Source organism: Bombus vancouverensis, chromosome 12 (assembly GCF_051014615.1).
Source record: "Bombus vancouverensis nearcticus chromosome 12, iyBomVanc1_principal, whole genome shotgun sequence".
NCBI lineage: Eukaryota > Metazoa > Arthropoda > Insecta > Hymenoptera > Apidae > Bombus > Bombus vancouverensis.
The window spans coordinates 12,429,478-12,448,057 of NC_134922.1; the positions used below are offsets into that span (position 1 = coordinate 12,429,478).

At 43.8% G+C, this 18,580-nt stretch overlaps 1 protein-coding gene across 8 annotated transcripts in view; it reads right to left on the reverse strand.

Annotated features, from left to right (window-relative positions):
• Lar (tyrosine-protein phosphatase Lar) overlaps positions 1–18,580 on the reverse strand; it is a 208,231-nt gene that overhangs the window by 6,509 nt on the left and 183,142 nt on the right. For 5 of the 8 annotated variants that reach the window (XM_076623429.1, XM_076623428.1, XM_033331187.2 and 2 more), the window contains 13 exons: positions 17,863–17,973; positions 16,969–17,244; positions 16,032–16,316; positions 15,095–15,118; positions 14,371–14,471; positions 13,694–14,023; positions 13,363–13,513; positions 11,900–12,196; positions 2,979–3,118; positions 2,682–2,884; positions 1,864–2,030; positions 396–1,753; positions 77–303 (listed from right to left, as the gene is read on the reverse strand). In XM_076623429.1, coding sequence (XP_076479544.1) covers positions 77–303; positions 396–1,753; positions 1,864–2,030; positions 2,682–2,884; positions 2,979–3,118; positions 11,900–12,196; positions 13,363–13,513; positions 13,694–14,023; positions 14,371–14,471; positions 15,095–15,118; positions 16,032–16,316; positions 16,969–17,244; positions 17,863–17,973 — 3,670 coding nt within the window. The remainder of the gene's footprint in view (positions 1–76; positions 304–395; positions 1,754–1,863; positions 2,031–2,681; positions 2,885–2,978; positions 3,119–11,899; positions 12,197–13,362; positions 13,514–13,693; positions 14,024–14,370; positions 14,472–15,094; positions 15,119–16,031; positions 16,317–16,968; positions 17,245–17,862; positions 17,974–18,580) is intronic. The other 3 variants (XM_033331190.2, XM_033331199.2, XM_033331200.2) reach the window with 3 other exon arrangements.

Sequence of the window (18,580 nt, forward strand, 5' to 3'; positions counted from 1 at the left end):
ATGTCATTGTGATATCATCGATGTTGATCGATTTGCTACTGACCAAAGTTCCATTGTTGCTGTATTCGATACTTACTTTTTAATAACGAAGAGAAGGACGAGACATATGCTGACCATCAACGCAGCTATTATCGGACCGACCACCCACACCATGCCTGGCTCTTGGCCGCTGGTTTTCACCGATACCTCTGGATTTCCATCCACCGGGGTATTCGGATTGGGACGTCGTGGTGGCTCACCAGGGGGTACTTCCCTCATATCGAGAGACAGGTACTCGGAGAAGGGTGACGAAGTGTACAAATGCTAGAATAAGAAGTAAAATTAGTTATGTTATCATATTTATTCGTTTAATATCTTTCTCTCTCTCTCTCTACTAATTGCAGTCTCATTCCCACCTTCCTCGGTGTGTCGACAACGGCACGCACAAAGATCCTGTATCGTTTACTCTTCTCAAGCTTACGATTTTCATAACCCTCGTATATATCTCCGCTGCCAAGATGGAACGTATACGGAATATCTCTATGTGGAAACTTGGCAGCAATGTAAGGAGCATTCTCCCTTTCCTTAGCCCCTTTTCCCGCGATCATGTCCTCGGTCAATTCGTCGGGTTGCTTATCCGCTGTTGACGGGTCCTCGGGCACGACGATCAAATAGTAATGCGAAATTGATCCATATTCTTCGGAGGCCTGGGGCAGAATCACTTGAATCTCCTCTCCGTTGACCACGCCATAGAAATCAGGCTTGACCATAGGCTTCGGAGCTGCCATTTGCGTGGTAATGGTGATCTTAGCCGGTGGCCTGTACTGACCATCTCTTGGCACCGCGCTCACATTCACATTGTACGTGGTGAACGGCTGCAGTTCGTTGATAGTGGTCGTCGTCACGCTAGGATCCAAGAGAATCTGTCTGCGTGGCACGATCTGCGTTTGCGTGATACCTTGCGAATCTACGAACTCTTTGACAGCATCGAACGAGACCTTGTAGTTCATGGGGTTCAGTTTGATAGGCGGTTTCCAGGAAAGGGTCATGGAATGCGTGGACGAGTCCGGCCCCCTTAGATCCAAAGGCACGTCTTCCGGCTTCACCTTGACCGTTACCTTCTCGCTGAGTCTTCCAAGGCCAGTCTTATATCTCGCTGCTACCGTGATCGCGTACTGAGTAAATTTCTCTAAGTTGACAAGTTCCGCCGACTCGGTGAGGCCGACAGTCTTTTGCTTCCACTCGTCTAGGTCCTCGACAGCGGTTGTTGTGTAGAATATTTGATATCCAAGTATCTTTCCACGGTTAGGTACCGGTTCCCACCAAACTTCCACGCTCGTGTCCGACGTGGCCACCGCTTTTACCGACATCGGTGCCCGGCCAATATCTTTCTCCGTTATGATCGTGATCTTTTCCGAATATGGCCCACTCCCCCTGGATGTGTGCGCTCTCACGTGAAACACGTACTCCGTATTTTCCTCCAAATTCGTGAAAACTGCTCTCGTCTTGGTCGTATTCCTGTTGATGGTTGTAGAGTGATCGTTCTTCTTGTTGAATTGAACATCGTAACCGGTGATCTGACCGTTTCTGTGCTGTCGCAGGGGCGGATCCCACGTGACACACACTGTGTCCGGAGTTTGGAAAAAGTAGGATAAATTCGTCGGCGGGCCAGTTGGCTCTCCTTCGGGACTGTACCAGAATCGCACCGTCTCCTGACCGAATCCGATCGCGTTTTGACCAGCCACCCTAAACTCGTAATCCACCCCTCGTTCCTCTGCGAATTAAATCCAATCAAAGCGTGAAAAATAGTAATTTTCATTAAGAAAAAATGATCAAACGATACCACTAAGAGAGAAATACTGTATATAGGGGAATCGAGCTTACCAAGATCAGTGATCTTGTAAGTATGTTGACGGTTTCCTGGAATGTACTCTTCCTTGAGCGTTTGGTTCTTAATTCCGTATCTTATTCTATATCCCAACACGTCGCCGTACGTTTGCGTAGGCTGCGACCACTCGAGTTCAACCACGTCAGGATCTTTGGACAAAAGTCTGGAAACGAGATATTGTCAGAAAAAAAAAGAAGAGAAAAGAAGACAGGACATTGACAAGAAAATTTGAACTTTATTAATTTTATGGATCACGGCTTCTGGGTGATTCATACGTCCGATATAATCTCGTTTTCCAGTTATAGCTTGTTTATGTCGAACTCGTTCGACACAGGCCGTTCGATGCTCGGATTTTTGAACAACTTTGATTGACACGTTAACGAAGTGTTTAAACATTATCAATTGGCGTTTTATAAATAGACTGCGGATTTTTATGCATTCATGGAAAATCAAAAAATACACGGAATGGACATAATATGAAATAATATATGAAATACATAAAATATTTAAAATATAATACTCGTTATAATACGTAGTAGGTGAAACAATGGTCTGCCTCAGCTTCATTTTTCCAATCGTATTCATAAAAATATAAAGTTGTATAAATATCCACACGGCTTCAATAAGCTACGCGTTTTAAATATTTCCATACGTAATAATTAAGAGAATTCGGCTTTGGAGAGCGAGTCGACTAGGCGATCGTTCGTCCGTTTGCCGATATATATAATTTTTTATGCTAGCGAATTTTATGTCAAGCGAAAAAAATATCGAAAGTTCGTTTGGCATGAAATATAAAGGAATCTAAAGAACATACTTCACGTTAACATGAGGTCTATTGGGTACACCTCCGGGAGTTCTGACAGTTTCTGGCGGCGAACGATCACCGTCTCCTTTTCTCGTTAGAGCGGCCACTTGTACAGAGTACGTGGTGTCAGGTTGCAACCCGGTAATGTTCACTTCCAGCACGCCGTCTTCTTGCACGTCGCGTCGTATCGGCTCGTTCAACAGATCCTTTCCCTACAAAGGTAAATAGCGAAAATATTAGTCGCTGAGAAAATGCGTCCGTTTGAATGAATCACAGCGTGAAATTTGAAGCTCTGCACAGACAGACCTCTTCTCTCATTTCCTGCACGTGTATGTGATAACCTCTTATCACGCCGTTTTGTTCTTTCGACGTTGGCGGTCTCCATTTCACGTGTATCGTGGTCGAATTGATCGGTGTTACCGTCACGTTTTGAGGATGACCCGGCACTGGAACGCAACGATCGGTTAATTCGTGCACTTGACGGCCGATTCTGCTGCATACTCGCAATCACACGCTCTCACACTATCGCAGTCATACTTGAAAGGGGGGATGAAACGATATCATAACCAGGAAGAAAGATCTGTAAAGTAAATAAATACGTAGGGTTGGATCGAACGAAACAAAACGGTAGGGGGGGGGCTTGTCCATTGAATCGTGTCCGTCCGATGGATCGAAGAAGCAACTAAAAAACTAAAAGTACTCTTTTCTCTCTATGCAGAAACATAAAATAACGTCGATCTCTGTGTCCGTTTAATCGGTAACGATCTGTAACGGGTCGTTCGTCGTTGGTATATAAACGAAGTGAAGGAGCGCGTAGCGAAAACAGTATGGCAAATCAAAGCGTTGTATACAGCAAATTGAAAACTCGTGCGAGAAACAAAATAACGCAGCTGCGTTGCAACGAAAGGGAACAGGTGAAAGACAGAACGTAACGTAAACGAACGAAAACAAATCGCAAGGATGAAACGAGAAAGAGAATATGATAAAGATAGAGAGAGAGAGAGAGAGAGAGAAAGAGAAAGAGAAAGAGAGAGTAAAGAAAAATTAATGGAAAATATGTACATGCCACCAATCGCACACGGACAAAACGATGTACAAACAATATTACGAGGTACGCCGGTACCTCATGCTCTACGTCCCTACGACACGATAATCCTCCATTTGAATACCAATAATGTATGTTTTTATTCTGCATTCGATTTCAGAACGCGAATGTACGAATGCGCGTATAAATACGTCATCGAGATGCAAGAGCGCGGTTACGTTGGTCGATAATGCTACGGCAATATTGGAGAGTCCATGACGAACGAAAACGAAGTAGTTCCGTTATACGCATACATACATACGGTATACGCGTATATATGCGATGTACTATCGTTGGTTGTGCGACGTGGATGAAAACTGTGCCAGAGGAAACGTGCAATCGTGTTTTTCGATAAACGTGCAAGGATAACGAAATGTATCACGCGAATTTACACATATATCCACATTGATAAGCCGTTTTGATAATTTGTCGCGAACGTCGCTACGTCGCCACCCATTTTCATTTCCCTCGTTGCGATTTTGCTTTTTTACGCTTCTCGAAGTCTTCGCTTTGTGATCTGCACGGATCTCGAGACCCGGTTCGATATATTTCTCTCGAATCATCCCCATTATTGTATTTTCGATAGACAACGACGAGAACGACGTGGACAAAGACGACGCGTGGTCATGGACGGTCCAGTATCCGGCATCGGAAACGTTATATCGGCGTTACACAGAAAAACAACGAACGAAAAAAAAAAAAGAAAGAAGAAGAATTGTAGGAGAAAAAGAAAAGGAAAGCCTAATGTACCTCTAGGTTTGTACGAGAACGATAACTGCAGCCTCTACAAAGTGTCGCAAAATAAAAACTGCGTTGCAAGAAAGAATACGACAAAGAAAAGCCAAACACGACTGCTGCATACAGAAGATGGCCTGTATACAGAAGAAGAAAGTTTCCCTCGGTGAACGAGATACGTCTCTTGCTTCTATATCGGTTTTAAGTTTTACTGTTCTCGCGTAATTAATGTATCAATTACGTCCATAAAATCGCTACGCAACGCAAAAAACAAAATTGGCGAGCGCGCAGTCGCAGTCGCAGCCGCAACTATTTACGCAGACGTAAATAGTTTTCATTTTAATTGTATTTGCTTACCGACTGCAGCAACGAAAACACAGTGAAAAAAAAAAAAGAAAAAATCTCCAAAATAGTCTCCCACGGAGAAAAAACAAAACGATATATGCGAAAGAGCCGGAAAAAAGGAACAAAAATATTATATATATATATTACGTGTATATATATATATATGTGTGTAAAGAGAGAGACAAAGAAAAAAATGATTAAATACAGGAAGAAAATTCATGGCACAATTCGAGACGAGCTAAGGGATACTCACTTTTTGGATCTGCGCCCCAAAAGTCGCCAAAAAAGTGGGAAAAAAATCTCGTAAAAATTCGTGTCAACTTCTCACGTATATTGAGTAGAATTATTAAATATTTAATATATTTAGGCATATCAGTGGGTAGCATACTACTGATTATTATCAACGTCAACATGGCCTCTTTTACAGCTATTGTATTTTTTTTTTTTTTTGCTCTGATTAGGGGGAGAGAGAGAAAGAGAGAGAAAAAAGGTATGAAATTTTTGTCTGTTTCTCTGGTGAAACACGCACACGCGCACTCGCTCGTTCGTTCGTTCGTTCCCTCCCTCCCACGCGCTCGATTCCAATCGCACCCTCTGCTCTATTCGTAATATTTTTTATCGCTCTGCCGAGCAACGTCGGTGGACAAAATTCTCTTTCGAATCGATCGTTAAATAGAAAAATATCGCTTGGTCCTCGGTTGCAGTTGGTCGCAGAGAGGCGGGAGATGTGAGAATATCTTTTTTTTTTTTTTCTTGTCTTTTTGGCATGCGCAATCACTACTCCAAATATGAAATAACTAAAGGCTCATGTCCACCTGCCTCCTGCCGCCGAGAGAAAGACTCGCCGATTTTTCTTCTTCTTTGCGCAAATTCGAAGCGATACGTAACCGCGGCCTTTCTTATCAGAGTGAAGTCGATCCAACAGCTTTCGGCCAAGGAAAATCGCGAGGAAGGAAGAAAACAGAAAAGATGATAATGGAGGGAGAAAAACGCAAGGACAAGATAGACGACACGAGTCCGCGCGTTTCGTCCTTTCCCTCGCGGCACGAGGCATCGAGAGAGGGAAGACCTATGATAAAATGTCTACTAAAAAGAAAGCTAGGAAGGAGAAACCATAAGTAAGAAGAAGTGGTTGGTATCGTGTTATGGTTCGGGAACGTATAAACCGCTACCCGTGTGTAATCTAAAGTCGTGAAAAAAGGCGCGACTCGTCTCGACGGAAAAAATTCACGTACATAGAATAGATAAGGATACGAGAGTCGGTGAAGGTGGAATATGTTTTCGAGGAAAATTTTCTCTTTTTTTTTTTGTCTTTTTTTTTTCTTTTTGCAACTCCAAAAAGTCACCCGCAAAAAACGTCAGCTCGATAAAAAATCTGTATCGCTGTACATGGAAGGGGTAAATTTCTTTTCGAGCGAAAGGCGAAACAAACGACGTCGTTTTGCTTTTGTTCGTCTCGAAGAACGGTGAAAAATTATTTCCGTCCCTCTTTCTGTTCGCTCTTACGTTTCATCGGTAGCATACACCCGCGCATTCACCCACGCAAAAATCGCAAAATTCTTCGCAAAATATACACGTAATTAACAATGGTCGTGAAATGGTGCGCGTCGTTCTTACGGCACGCCGACTAATCGGATTGCCGATCGGTTTCTCAGTTGTTGGTGTTATCGGCGCACGATAGCAGAGACCGAGTCGGAGGGAAAACAGAGAAGGAAGAAGCATGCGTTTGTCGGAGGAAAATGGAGAACCGATCGTTCGGTTCTTGTTGGAACGACGAACGGGTGGTTCCTCGATCGGTCGATTTCTTAATATTCCGACGACACAGCTACCAGAGTAAAAGAGACAACCGGACTCGAACCGCGAGTCGTTGTTGATTCAGAAATGGAAACGTGAAAAACACACATAAAACGGAGTACAGTATACTCTTTCTATATACCTAGAGGAGAAGACGTAAAGGTATATCGAGACACGATATAAAGATGTAGTAATACGTAATATATGTAATGTATATATATATATAAAGAACATGTTATACGTACGAATAAAATACGTAATTCAATATTAAAGATACGATAGTTATAACTTACAGAGAGGCAGAAGATGGAAAAAAGTAGGTCGGTGAGAGCATGCAAAGAACGAAGGTGCACGTATAGACAATAGAGTAGAGAAGGTCTGGTGTAATATGATTATGTATATCATTCCAACGACATCGGTGAGTGTAAGAAATTTCCGCGATATTCCCGCGTATCAACGATCCATCGATGTTCGTCTCGAACGGACAGAGAGTCTTTGGCGGTTTACCGACTTTTCACCCCTTTCGTCGAAGGGATTCTGTTCTTTCGATAGCAGCGGAACAGGGTGTCGGCGAACGCTCTCTCTCCGTCGATATCGATGCATCTCAGCGCTTGTTGCCGACAGGCTCGTGGCTGTCGACTAAATGGACGAAGATAATGAAAAAAATTGCATGAATATTGGTATTCAAATGTTTCAAATTGAACGTCTTCTCGCGGCAATTCTCTTCCTCCGCGTCACGGATATTTCGCTCGTGTTGCTAATATCGCCCGGTGAATATCGCGCTTGCGGCCGAAGAATTCGCGAACGTCGCCCTCCGATTTTCGCTAATTTCTTTCCTGGCACGACGATCGATTATCATTCTCGTCGTGCTGCCATTGCGCGACTTTCGACGCGTTACGGTTTACTCTTGCATCCTGTACTCTTTTACGCACTCGTTCACGCATTCACGCGTGCACGCCGCACCCGACGTGAACTCGATACCGTTGTTCTCGATAGATTCAACGACTATCGATGCACATAACTACATACTCGGACATACGATGCTACGAGACAAGAGAGGAAACAGATCGAGACCGAATCGAGGTTCACGTGGAGAAGACGCGCTGATCAAACTGCACGACAATCGACGGTGGGGGTGCTCGTTATTCAAGGGTGCTCTCAGTGCTGGTGCTCGGCACGATATATCGCAATCGAGTGTGACAATTGATATTTAGACACGTGAATATATAGTGATATCATACGGTGCGCTGCGAAATACGGTGCTGTTTTTAATACGTCGAAGGTCCAACGAATACTATACGTATATCGGGAGCGCATTATAGTCGCTCGCGCACGTTCACGCACGAGTCTCGCTTGTTTCCTAGGCGTTTACGTACAAAGCGAGTACATCGAAATGTACGTAGATACGCGCGTACACACACTCACCCACGCACACGTCCTACGTACATGCGTGCATGCGTGCACGCGTGTGCTTTTTAGGCTGTCGGCAGTTACTCGAAGCGAAGGGTGCTTTTTCAAGTGGTGCATGGTGATATACGTGTGTGTATATATATATATATATATATATACACATACATATATATATATATACATATATACCCAGTTAGTAGGACACGGCAAAGGCGTGCGTCTGCGTGTGGCTTTTGTGCGTAGGTGCGTAGATACGCGTTCATCGTTGCGCGCTTCACCTTCTTCCTTCTTTATTTTCTCTCTACCTTTCGTCGTGCGTGAAACGCGTGTGCGACTTTACATGCGTGCGTGGTGGGTGCGAGATAAAACCGTGCCCGCATGAAAAATAATACTTTTATCGGTGCCCGTGCACACACTCATAACGGCGGTAATGATACATATACATATAATATATAATATGTGTAATACATATATATATATAATATATATAGGTATATATACAAGATATATGTAATATATGTATATATCGATAATACGTTTAGAATAATATAATCATAGAATATTGGTAGTGATGGCGATACTAGCGGCGACAATAACAATAACGAACGAGTATACGTATATACGACGGTGAACTTTTGTGCTTGATAATGTGCGAGCTTACACGGCAGGGTGCTTTCAGCAGTGCTTTTTATCGTTCCGCCTCGCTTTGCCGAGTCTGCTGTTAGAGGGTGGACGGTTGGATCGGTCGGTCCGTAAACGGGACAATGCGTGGGAGGAACCGGGAGTAGGGGGCTGGTGAAACGAAAGAGGATCCTGGGCGTTCCGTAGTGCCGAGTGCAAAAGGTTCGAGGGAACGTCGTTAGAGATGCGTTCGTACGACTTTTTCCGCGACAATGACGCGCCTTCACAATGCCTCTCTCGCAACAAATGATTCCGATTTCGCGACCAACCAAGGTCTTCGATTATTTTCCAAGACAAAAGAGCTGCCGTTCTCCTGGCTGCGATCCTACGTGTGTTCTTTCATTCTTTCGTAGACGAAACGCGGTCGACTGTCTGTCGTACGACGTGTTCTGAACGTCACCGACGGAGAAAAGAAAGAAAAAAGGATATCGCGGCTCGATTACTTTCCCCATACGATACGATTAATAACATCGTATCGTCGTAGTCGTTGTCGTTCCCTCTACCTTTCGTTAGCTTCTCTGCTCGCGAGATTCGCGAGATTAATCGGACGGGGAACGGGCAAACGGTGTCTGGAAGGGGTTGAAAAACTCGTTGTACCATGCAGGGTGGGACGGTACCGAACCGATGATCAGCGAAGTACCGAGTAGGAGACGGAAAGGAAAGATTCGAAACGAAAAGCAAAACTTCTTCGTGCATCGGCATGCCATTCATAGGACTTTTGTCGATTCGGTTGTGGAACCATTTTACGGTGGTTCGAGACCGAGATCTCGCAGACTCGACAGCAGCTTGACGGTTTCTTTGGACGGTGATGGGAGAATCTGTTTCGAGTTGGGGATTCCAGGGATCGCTCGTAGTTCAGGAGAATTATATGATCGACGGGATTGAATTTTTGGTGAGACCGAGGGATCGATAAACAAACGAAGGCATGCTCTAAACATGTGCAAACGATAGGTAGAACTAAATTTTAACTAAAGACAGAAGAGCCTTATATATCAGAGATATAGAAATATATTATATATGTATATATATAGATATATATGATTTTTCTCAAATACTTATATTTATATATATATATATATACATATAAATGCATATATGTAGGTATGTAGTGGAATAATAATATGTATATATATTTTTGCTGTGTGTAATACATACGCTATGGTTTACATATATATATATATATATATGATATATGTATAGGTATAAATTATATATATATATATATACACACACACATAAGCGTTTCACCAGACAAGCTGCCGCCCTCGTTCACAGACATTATTTCCGTCCGATAAATGTCTCGTAGAATCGATTCAAGCGATAATATAGAATTTTTCCTCGGAACGGTAAAAATAATGTTGCGCACGCTTAGGGACGGTCAGTTTGGCCTCTATCGTCGTAACACGTGGCAAGAGTGAGTCAACGAACTAAAGAGAGAAACGAAACATCTTTACGTGACGTAATAATCACGGTTACCACCAGAAAGAACATTGAGTGTTATGAGTACATATCATTAGACAATCGGTAATGTTACGTTAGTGCGAATAAATCTTAAAAACTAGCTGTTCAAAACCTGGATCATCCTCCTGCAAATGCTTTAAGGAAAGACAAAAACACGTGAATGAGTATATAATTAAGTATTAGTTAGCGTGTTAAAATGGGTCTCCAAGTTTTAAAAGAGGGGGCTCAGGGGAACAAAAACCAACGGCAACGTACAAAGGGAGAGTTGCGATTAGGCCCTGTAAAAATAGTAAGAAAATACGTTCCTCATTTTTTTTTTTTTTTTGGTCGTATCTTTTTCTCATTTTTTTTTTTTTTTTTTTTTTTGGTAATAGCTGAGCTCAAAAATTGGTTATCAGCTTCTGAAAAATCCGCGGCTGCGTGCACCACCTGGAAAAAATGTCTGGGGCACTCTGGGGAAAAGTTCGGGGCTTTTCTCTGGGAGCACAGAATATTTCATGGAAGATCGTTTTGTTGTCGCAAAAATTCCAAAAATATAAAATCTCGCCAGCCAAAAAATTAGGGCCAACATGGTTCCGCGTTTCGCTATGTAATTGCCGCGTCCCGTCCAAAAAGGAGAAGCAAAAACCAAAGGAAAAAAGATACACACACACACATTTTTTGGGAGAGATCGAAGGTATTGCCAGAGAAGCGATAGGAAGGTTTGGTGGAGCGTTTAGCTTTTGAAGGAGAAACGCGAAAAAATCGATGTGCGCGTTCAAAAAACTTACGTTCGCGCAACAAAAATTGAATTATCGGATTTCAGTGTTTCGAAATGGAAAAAAAGGGCCGCGTATTCGTCCTGGTATCTTCTCTGTTGCCGCGACAAGGCTGAGTTGACAGTTCGTTTCTCGAAAGCGTAACTGAAACGCAAAAGTGGCCTGAGAGGAGAAGCTTTACGTATTATATAATACAATATGATATAATATAATAATATAATGTAATATAATATAGTATAATATAATATGATATAATATAATATAATATAATGTAATATAATATAATATAATATATTGTAATATAACGTAACGTAATGTAATGTAAGGTAACATAATTCGGTGAGATCGAACGAAACGAAAACACAACGATAATGTAATCTAGAAACGGAAACGCATGTAAAACGTTGTCGAACAAGAAAACAGAACTAAGAACAGAGTGAAGAAGATAGAGAATCGTTAAGAGAAGGAGGATCGGTTGTATGTGACACGGTTGGGAAGAGATAGGTTCGAAGAGACGTTAGCGGAATCTGAAATCGAAAATACGTTTAATACAGAGATATACATTTATGTAGACAGCCGTAGGATAGACCGAACGTCACCGGGTCGAGAATCAGGGCGTGTCATCGCAACCGGCACTGGAATCACGGGTACTGATCTTCGGACTGATTTTTGGCGGGCTTTTATATTTTTGGCTCTTGCGCGATGAACTTTGTCGCGATATATAGCCTTCGCAAAAGTATCTCTATAGACGCGAAGCGTGGCGCCCGGAACCTTCGCGAGGTTTTTTCTTATGCAATAAAATATCAGTAAATTAACAATATATATATATGGCTATAATAGAGAAACTATAAAAGATACGATAAATCGAAGAGAAACGATTCCTCGCTCGAGTCTCGTAGCGCCACTCCTCTCTATGTTCGATTAAAGGTAAGAAGACGACTAGCGTTAATGATACATACCGTCCTCGTGAGTTCTGACCGAGATAGGATAACTCGGAGGTCCGTCACCTACGCTGGTCCCGGCCAATACCCAAATCCGGTACTCGGTCCATTTTTTCAGTTCGTCCAACACGAATCGCGTGTCATTCAGTTTGATAACTTTCGCCTCCGAGTCGGAGCGTCCGCTCTCGACGACTTGCAGCTTGTAGTACGCGATCCTCCCGTTCGATCGATCGGCAGGCGGTGGTTCCCATGTTACCAATATGGAGGTCGGGCTGATCGCTTGTCCGCTTACATTGCGAGGCGGAGCCCCGGGGACTGTATAACACTCAGTTATAGGGGGGGAAGAGGGGAAAAAACGAAAACGTGGTAGGAAAATATCGTCGATCGTCGGTCATTGAACGATCGCGGTCAACTGCGAGGGCTCGAGTCCCGAATCGAAAGAATCGCGAAAAATTCGTGCAAAATTCGTTGGAAATTTGTTGGAAACTCGTCGAAATTCGAGCTACGGCTTAATTCGATTTTCGCGTTACTGGTTTTTGGCAAGGTGCACGCGTATACGATCGGCCGATGGTTAATTATAGAAAAAAAAAAAAAAAAGGAGGAAAAAAACGAATGTTCGCGGGTATTTCGATTCGTTGGACTCGAACAACTTCGAAATCGAACCACGTTCGAACCTGACCGACGCGACGAAGGGATCTAAACGAAAAACTTTACGTGACGATTGGTCAAGGTTCAGAGAGGCGAATCACTCAAGGAAAAACTCATGAGTCGATCCTTGAACAGTCGAAAAAGTACGTGATTAGAGAAAAAATTTCATGTGGCACGAGCGATTAACTCGCGCGTGTTACGCCGCGTGGAGTTAAAACGCCGTGCCTCGATTAGCAAGGAAACGAGAGACAATAAAAAACTGAAGAACGGACGTAAACCATACGTTATCAAGAATGAAAAGAGGTGCCCAAAATGCACACATATATCAATGCAGTGCTTAGTGCAATTTATATGTATGATATGTACGTATATATATATAGATAGATATATATAAAGTGGCATCCAAAAACGGCTGTCTTATTTGCAACGCATGCAATCATTCTCACTCTCCCACACTTCACGGTTCAACGATACTCTCTATCTTCCGTCTTTCTTTTCTTATGGATATTTTTTTCTTTTCCCCCCTTGTTCAATGAAATCCACGGTCACGAAGAACATCTTTAGCATATCTGAACTCAAGGTGTCGCGAATTAATTACGATAGCTTACGCTACTTTGCGGGAGCGTCTAGCGCTACAGCACCTCCTACCTGCCGTGCCACGACGATCCGCGATTGCATCGACGTGCATCACGCGTTCACAATAGATTCTATCAAAATTTATCCCCTATTACCATCGAACAATCGCGAATCGATCTTTCTTCGGCACTCCTCGCTGCATGAATTCACTCCTATCTTTTTCGCCTTCTTTTCTGCTTCTTTGACTATTTGCTTACCGTACTGTTTCGTGCGAACCGGATATGGTATCGTTGTAGCTCCTTCGCCCCTTTGACTCCGCGCAGCCAACCAAACGTAATACAGCGTGTTCGGATACAGGCCTGTCAGCGTGTAGTTCTCGGTGACTGGTATCCTTCGATGATGCTTCTCCTGAAAATCATCGCGATTCCGACGATTCGCAAGAAAGATTAAAATTTATATTTCCTATAAACGCCAGACACGAACGTATATGCTTCGTACTTGACGCGTAAATGACAGATATATTAGAAAGATATTTACAGAAAGTTTAGAGATCAGAAGACGCGGGATAAGTCGCAACGAATTACCCACCTGCGCGTAAGTATCGTTCCAGTACAACTCATAGCTGAGGATATTCTCCGCGCTATGAGTAGGTTTGTTCCACTGGAGTGTCACTTTCGTCTCTCCGATATCTACCGCGGTCAACATTTCCGGTTGACTCGGTACCCCTTGTTGCGTCTTTATCTGAACAGGTGTACTCAGTGGACCGGGACCAACGCTTGTCAGCGCCTGCACTCGAATCATGTATATCGTGTGCGGCGTTAAATCCGAGATCGTGGTTAGCTGGCTATTGTCCACCAGCTGATACTGCCAAGAGGCCATTTGTTGATTCGGATCCGTCGTATAATATACTTTGTATCCCTGCGGGCGGGAAAGATTAAATCGCGTCAGAAAGCGTGACAAAATACGTGCTCTCGTATGTATGTACGCTCATCGATACGTGGACACGGTTGTCCCATGTAACTGGGACAAGCTACGGCTTTGAAAAATTCCGCCGGATTTATTTTCAATTGATAAATTTTTTAATTAGGCCGGATTGGATTAAATCAAGTAGATTCGAGCGATACGCGATATGGTGTGTATTATCATTCTGAAAATAGTGATTTTCAGATACAAATATCCAAATACTTTTATACAGAGAGTCAAAAAAACGCATACAGTATTCGTATACTTATGAGCGGTAATGTGTAACTGGCGATAAAACTAACCGTCACTTGTCCGTTTGGCGTTTCCGGCTCGTCCCATTGTATGACCATTGTGCTGGAGCTCAATGGGCGGGCGACCACCTTCCGTGGCGCAGTACCAGGTTCTAGAAGGAAGAAATTATTTTGGATTTTCTTCGAATCGCGTTTCCATCGTGGACAAGCCAATCTAGTTAGTCACTGGAGAGTACAAATAAATTCCCGGGAGCACCACCATAAGAACCAAAATTTAAAATAACAGGTATTCCAAGTAGAGAAAAAAAAAACAAATGAAGGACAGAGCATGTATAATCATAATGCACTCTGCGATGTTCGTGGCATTGCGATTAAAATACGATTTACCAATGGATGGAAAAGAATGGAGGAAAGGACCGCGTGTGTCGTGTTGTAGTGTTGATTAGCTACAAGTATGATACATCTTTATCTCGATAAGTGTCGAGTGTGCGGGTGCGAACGAACGATGGACATGTGCGTGTGCTTTGAATAAATAAAAATACAAAGGATCGAATAGAGAAAAAAAAAACACGAAATAAAACAAGAAAATAAAAACAAAAAATGAAAGAGAAAACGAAAAATAAAAACAGAATAAAACGAGAGAAAATGAAACGAAGGACAAACAAACGAAAAAAAAAAATTGTAGAAAGAAAGAAAGAAAATATGCAAAAATAAACAGAAAATACAAAGGACAAATATGTTTGCTACAGCACTCTTAGTATATGATTGAACTTACTGGTACCTCCATTTGTCGATTCCGCTATTGAAAAAAAGGATGAATGATTATTCTTCGATGATACTCGATTAAGTGGTATATAATGCACGGTGAAAATACGAATCGGGTTTGCGGCTTCGTTCGTATTTTCACGAGGTGCGAAGAGTGCGCTACTTTATCGAGGAAAGGTGCAATTTCGCGTGCTGTCTCTCCGCGTATTGGTTTTACTCTTTTCCCAGAAAAGAGACGGAGAGACGTAGGGGGAGACAGAGAGGGCTATATGGGGAGAGGCAGAGATGGAAAAATGCAGAGCGAAACGAGACGTCGAAGCGCGACGCGCCGAACACGATCCGACAAAAACACTAACACATGGTGCGATACAGAGAAAGGGGATTGGTGATAGGTGAAAAAAAATGTCTTGTCACTTACATGAATCAAATCGTGCGTCCACGGCGGACAGCATGGAAAAAAAGTACAATTTCCCTCAAAAACCGTGTCAAAACTTGTGCCTTCTTCGTGGTGCAAAAACATTATCTACGTGCAAAAATTTGTAATTCGCTCGCCGGGTTAATAAGCTACTTTTTCCCGCGTTTGTACGCGAAAAAAACTTGCCCATTCCTTCCATGTCTTTACTTATCGTCGATCGACTATGCTCATCTTTTTGCCAGACGAATGATCGAAAAATACGCGTTAGTCGAATTAGTCGAGTGATGTCGAGTAGAGTCGAGTGGAGTCGAGTCGAGTCGAACGGAGTTGAATTCTTCAGAGTTCCGCATACACGGTATCGGTGATTCGTTTTGAAACGAGCGATAACGCTTGTGTATCTCGACGATGCGACAACGATGACCCTGAAACGTTGGGAACGTAGCCGCGTCGACGAGAGGCGAGGTCGATTTTTGCAAATGCACAAACACCGATGGTAATGAGAAAAGCGTTAGAAGGCGAAAGGAATACTGACTCGTTTCTCCAGTGGTGACTGTCACAGGGGCACTCGCGGGACCACGCCCAATGGCGTTCACGGCTGTCACGGTAAGCTCGTACTCGGTGTAAGGGCTGAGACTCCGAACATGATAGTACATGGTCGTGATGCCCGATATTTCGGCTTCGGCTTGCTGCACGTGCTTCGGCTTATGTTGAATCACGTAGTATTGCACTTCCTCCGGATTTTTGTAGTACCATGTAAGCTTCACGGATGTGGCGGTGATGTCGGACACTTGAACGTTCTCCGGAGCACTCGGCAAGGCTGCAATTCGTTACGCGAATTCGTTGTTTAATTGCTATTCCATCCGTGTTACGCGTCTCGTATATATGCAGGACGTTTCAAGAAACTGAGATCAAACTCGTTTAATTAGGCTTTCTCGTTATAAATAGGTAGATGATACTTTTCCACGTAACCGGGAAACTAGTGATGTTCGATCCGCTGTTTGTCACGATTATTTTCTTTTTTTTTTCTTCATGAATATTACCACGCGCTTCTGAGGCTTAATGTCAACTATAATATTTGAAACAGCCTGTAGCAACCGCTTCTTCGCGCGTTTCGCCTATTTTCACAAAGTACATTGTCCTCGGTCTTTGAACGTAACGCATAAGCCGATTGATTAGTCACGGAAACTGTAGCATCACGGTTCGTTGTGTACCTCGTTGGAACACAGTCGCACACAGTGATCGAGTGATTGATCGTTTTACGTAACGTAGCTCGATAGGTCGCTAGCGCGATCTCCGAGGATTTACGCGCGATTTCGATCCATCTCGGTACGATACGATACAATACGATACGATACAATACGATACGGTACGATAGGGTACGGCGCGACACACCGCGATACAATACACGATACGATACGAAACGACAGTATTTGCTATTATACGATACGAGGACACCATACCATACGAACCTTGAACTTTCACCATCGTCGTGACTTCGATGATTCCGAGATCGCTGGCAGCCGTGCAGGTGTAGTTGGCAGACTCCTTCACGTTTGTGAGTATCAGCACGTTTCTACCGACTGGCAGATTGTCATCCGGAGTGAGATCCGTGGATGGACCTTTCTTCCATTTGACATACGGCATCGGAGAACCCACGGCGACGCAGGTCAAATTCAATGATCCACCAGATCTTACCTCGCTGACGGCGGGCGGAGGAATGGAAAAAGTTGGCGCGACTCGTCGAACTGCGTGCAAATAGAATTTAGTTATATACGATGCGAGGATTCTTCCGTCTTAACGCGTTAATTGCCGAGTCAAAGTCCCGTAGCCACTCGACGCGACTGAAAACCTTTTCTTCTTAAAATACGTCGAATGCCGATGGAGCAACCGGATCGATGCAACCTCGAACGACGATCCTTTGTTGACAACGAGTTCTTAATACGTACGATTCAAGTGGCAATTAACGCGTGTACCAGCCGAAACCGGCAGCCGAGTATTTGATTACGCGATACTCGAATCTCGAGGGACAGAGGCGCGTAGTACCGCAAGAAATGCCGCATCATAATATTTGCGACGCGATTCCAAGCGCGCGAATCCTTTGTGCCGCCAGCTTAGTTTAATTACGCTTTAATTACGTAGCATTAATTTTAATTGCAAACAGGAAAACGACTGGGTTTAACGGCACCAGAGGCTCGGTGCTACGTTTTTGTAATGAATTTACGTTAAAACGGTAGTAACGATAAGAACTCGTTCCTTGAGATTTCCTCGGCGAACGAGGGCGGCCCGTGGCACGCCTCTACGGGCTTCTCGTGCGTTCCCCACGACTTGGCCGCCGCCGCCGCCGCCACCGTCGCCGGACGTACCTTTTACGTAGAGCATAGCCGACTTGGAGTACTCCGTGCCGACGGAATTATTCGCCACGCACTCGTACTTCCCTTGGTCGTTCACGTCGGATGCGGTGATTTGCAGCGCTCCTGTAAAACACAAAGCGGCGGTTATTTTTTCGAACGTCACCGAGCAACTTCAACTACGTTCGTTAACAATTTTTTAAAGGCGACATCAAAGGGGCTCCACTCGAAACGGAAAAGAATGGAGTGGAGCGAGAACACGGGGCGGCGTCAAAGAGAGCTTCGTTTCCTGCGATCGACGTTTTCATCGCGCGCCGGTCCGCGCTCTTCCACTTCTATCGATTTTAATCCGCTTAGCCGCTCTCCGAAACTTTTCCTCGATACATCGCCAAGTTTTTCGACTAACTGCCGCTTCGCAGCTCGGCTAAAGTTCAAGGATGGTGCGATTCGTGGAAAACGCGCGAAGAACGCGTCCATGAAGAGCGCAGAAAAGAACGCGGACGAGTGCGTAGGTAGCGAGCAAGTTTGATTCGCGATACGCTTTACGCCCACCTTCGTGGCTCTTTAGTTTCGTTTTTCTAACGCTAATTGAGTCGGCAACAACCCTAAGAAGCTCCTATGCAACACGAAGAAGCAGACAGAGAAAGAATTCGTTTCCGAGGTTCGTTACAAAGACCGTCCATTCCACTTTATGTTTGGCCTGGCCGATTCGTGCGCGATTTCCATGATGCAT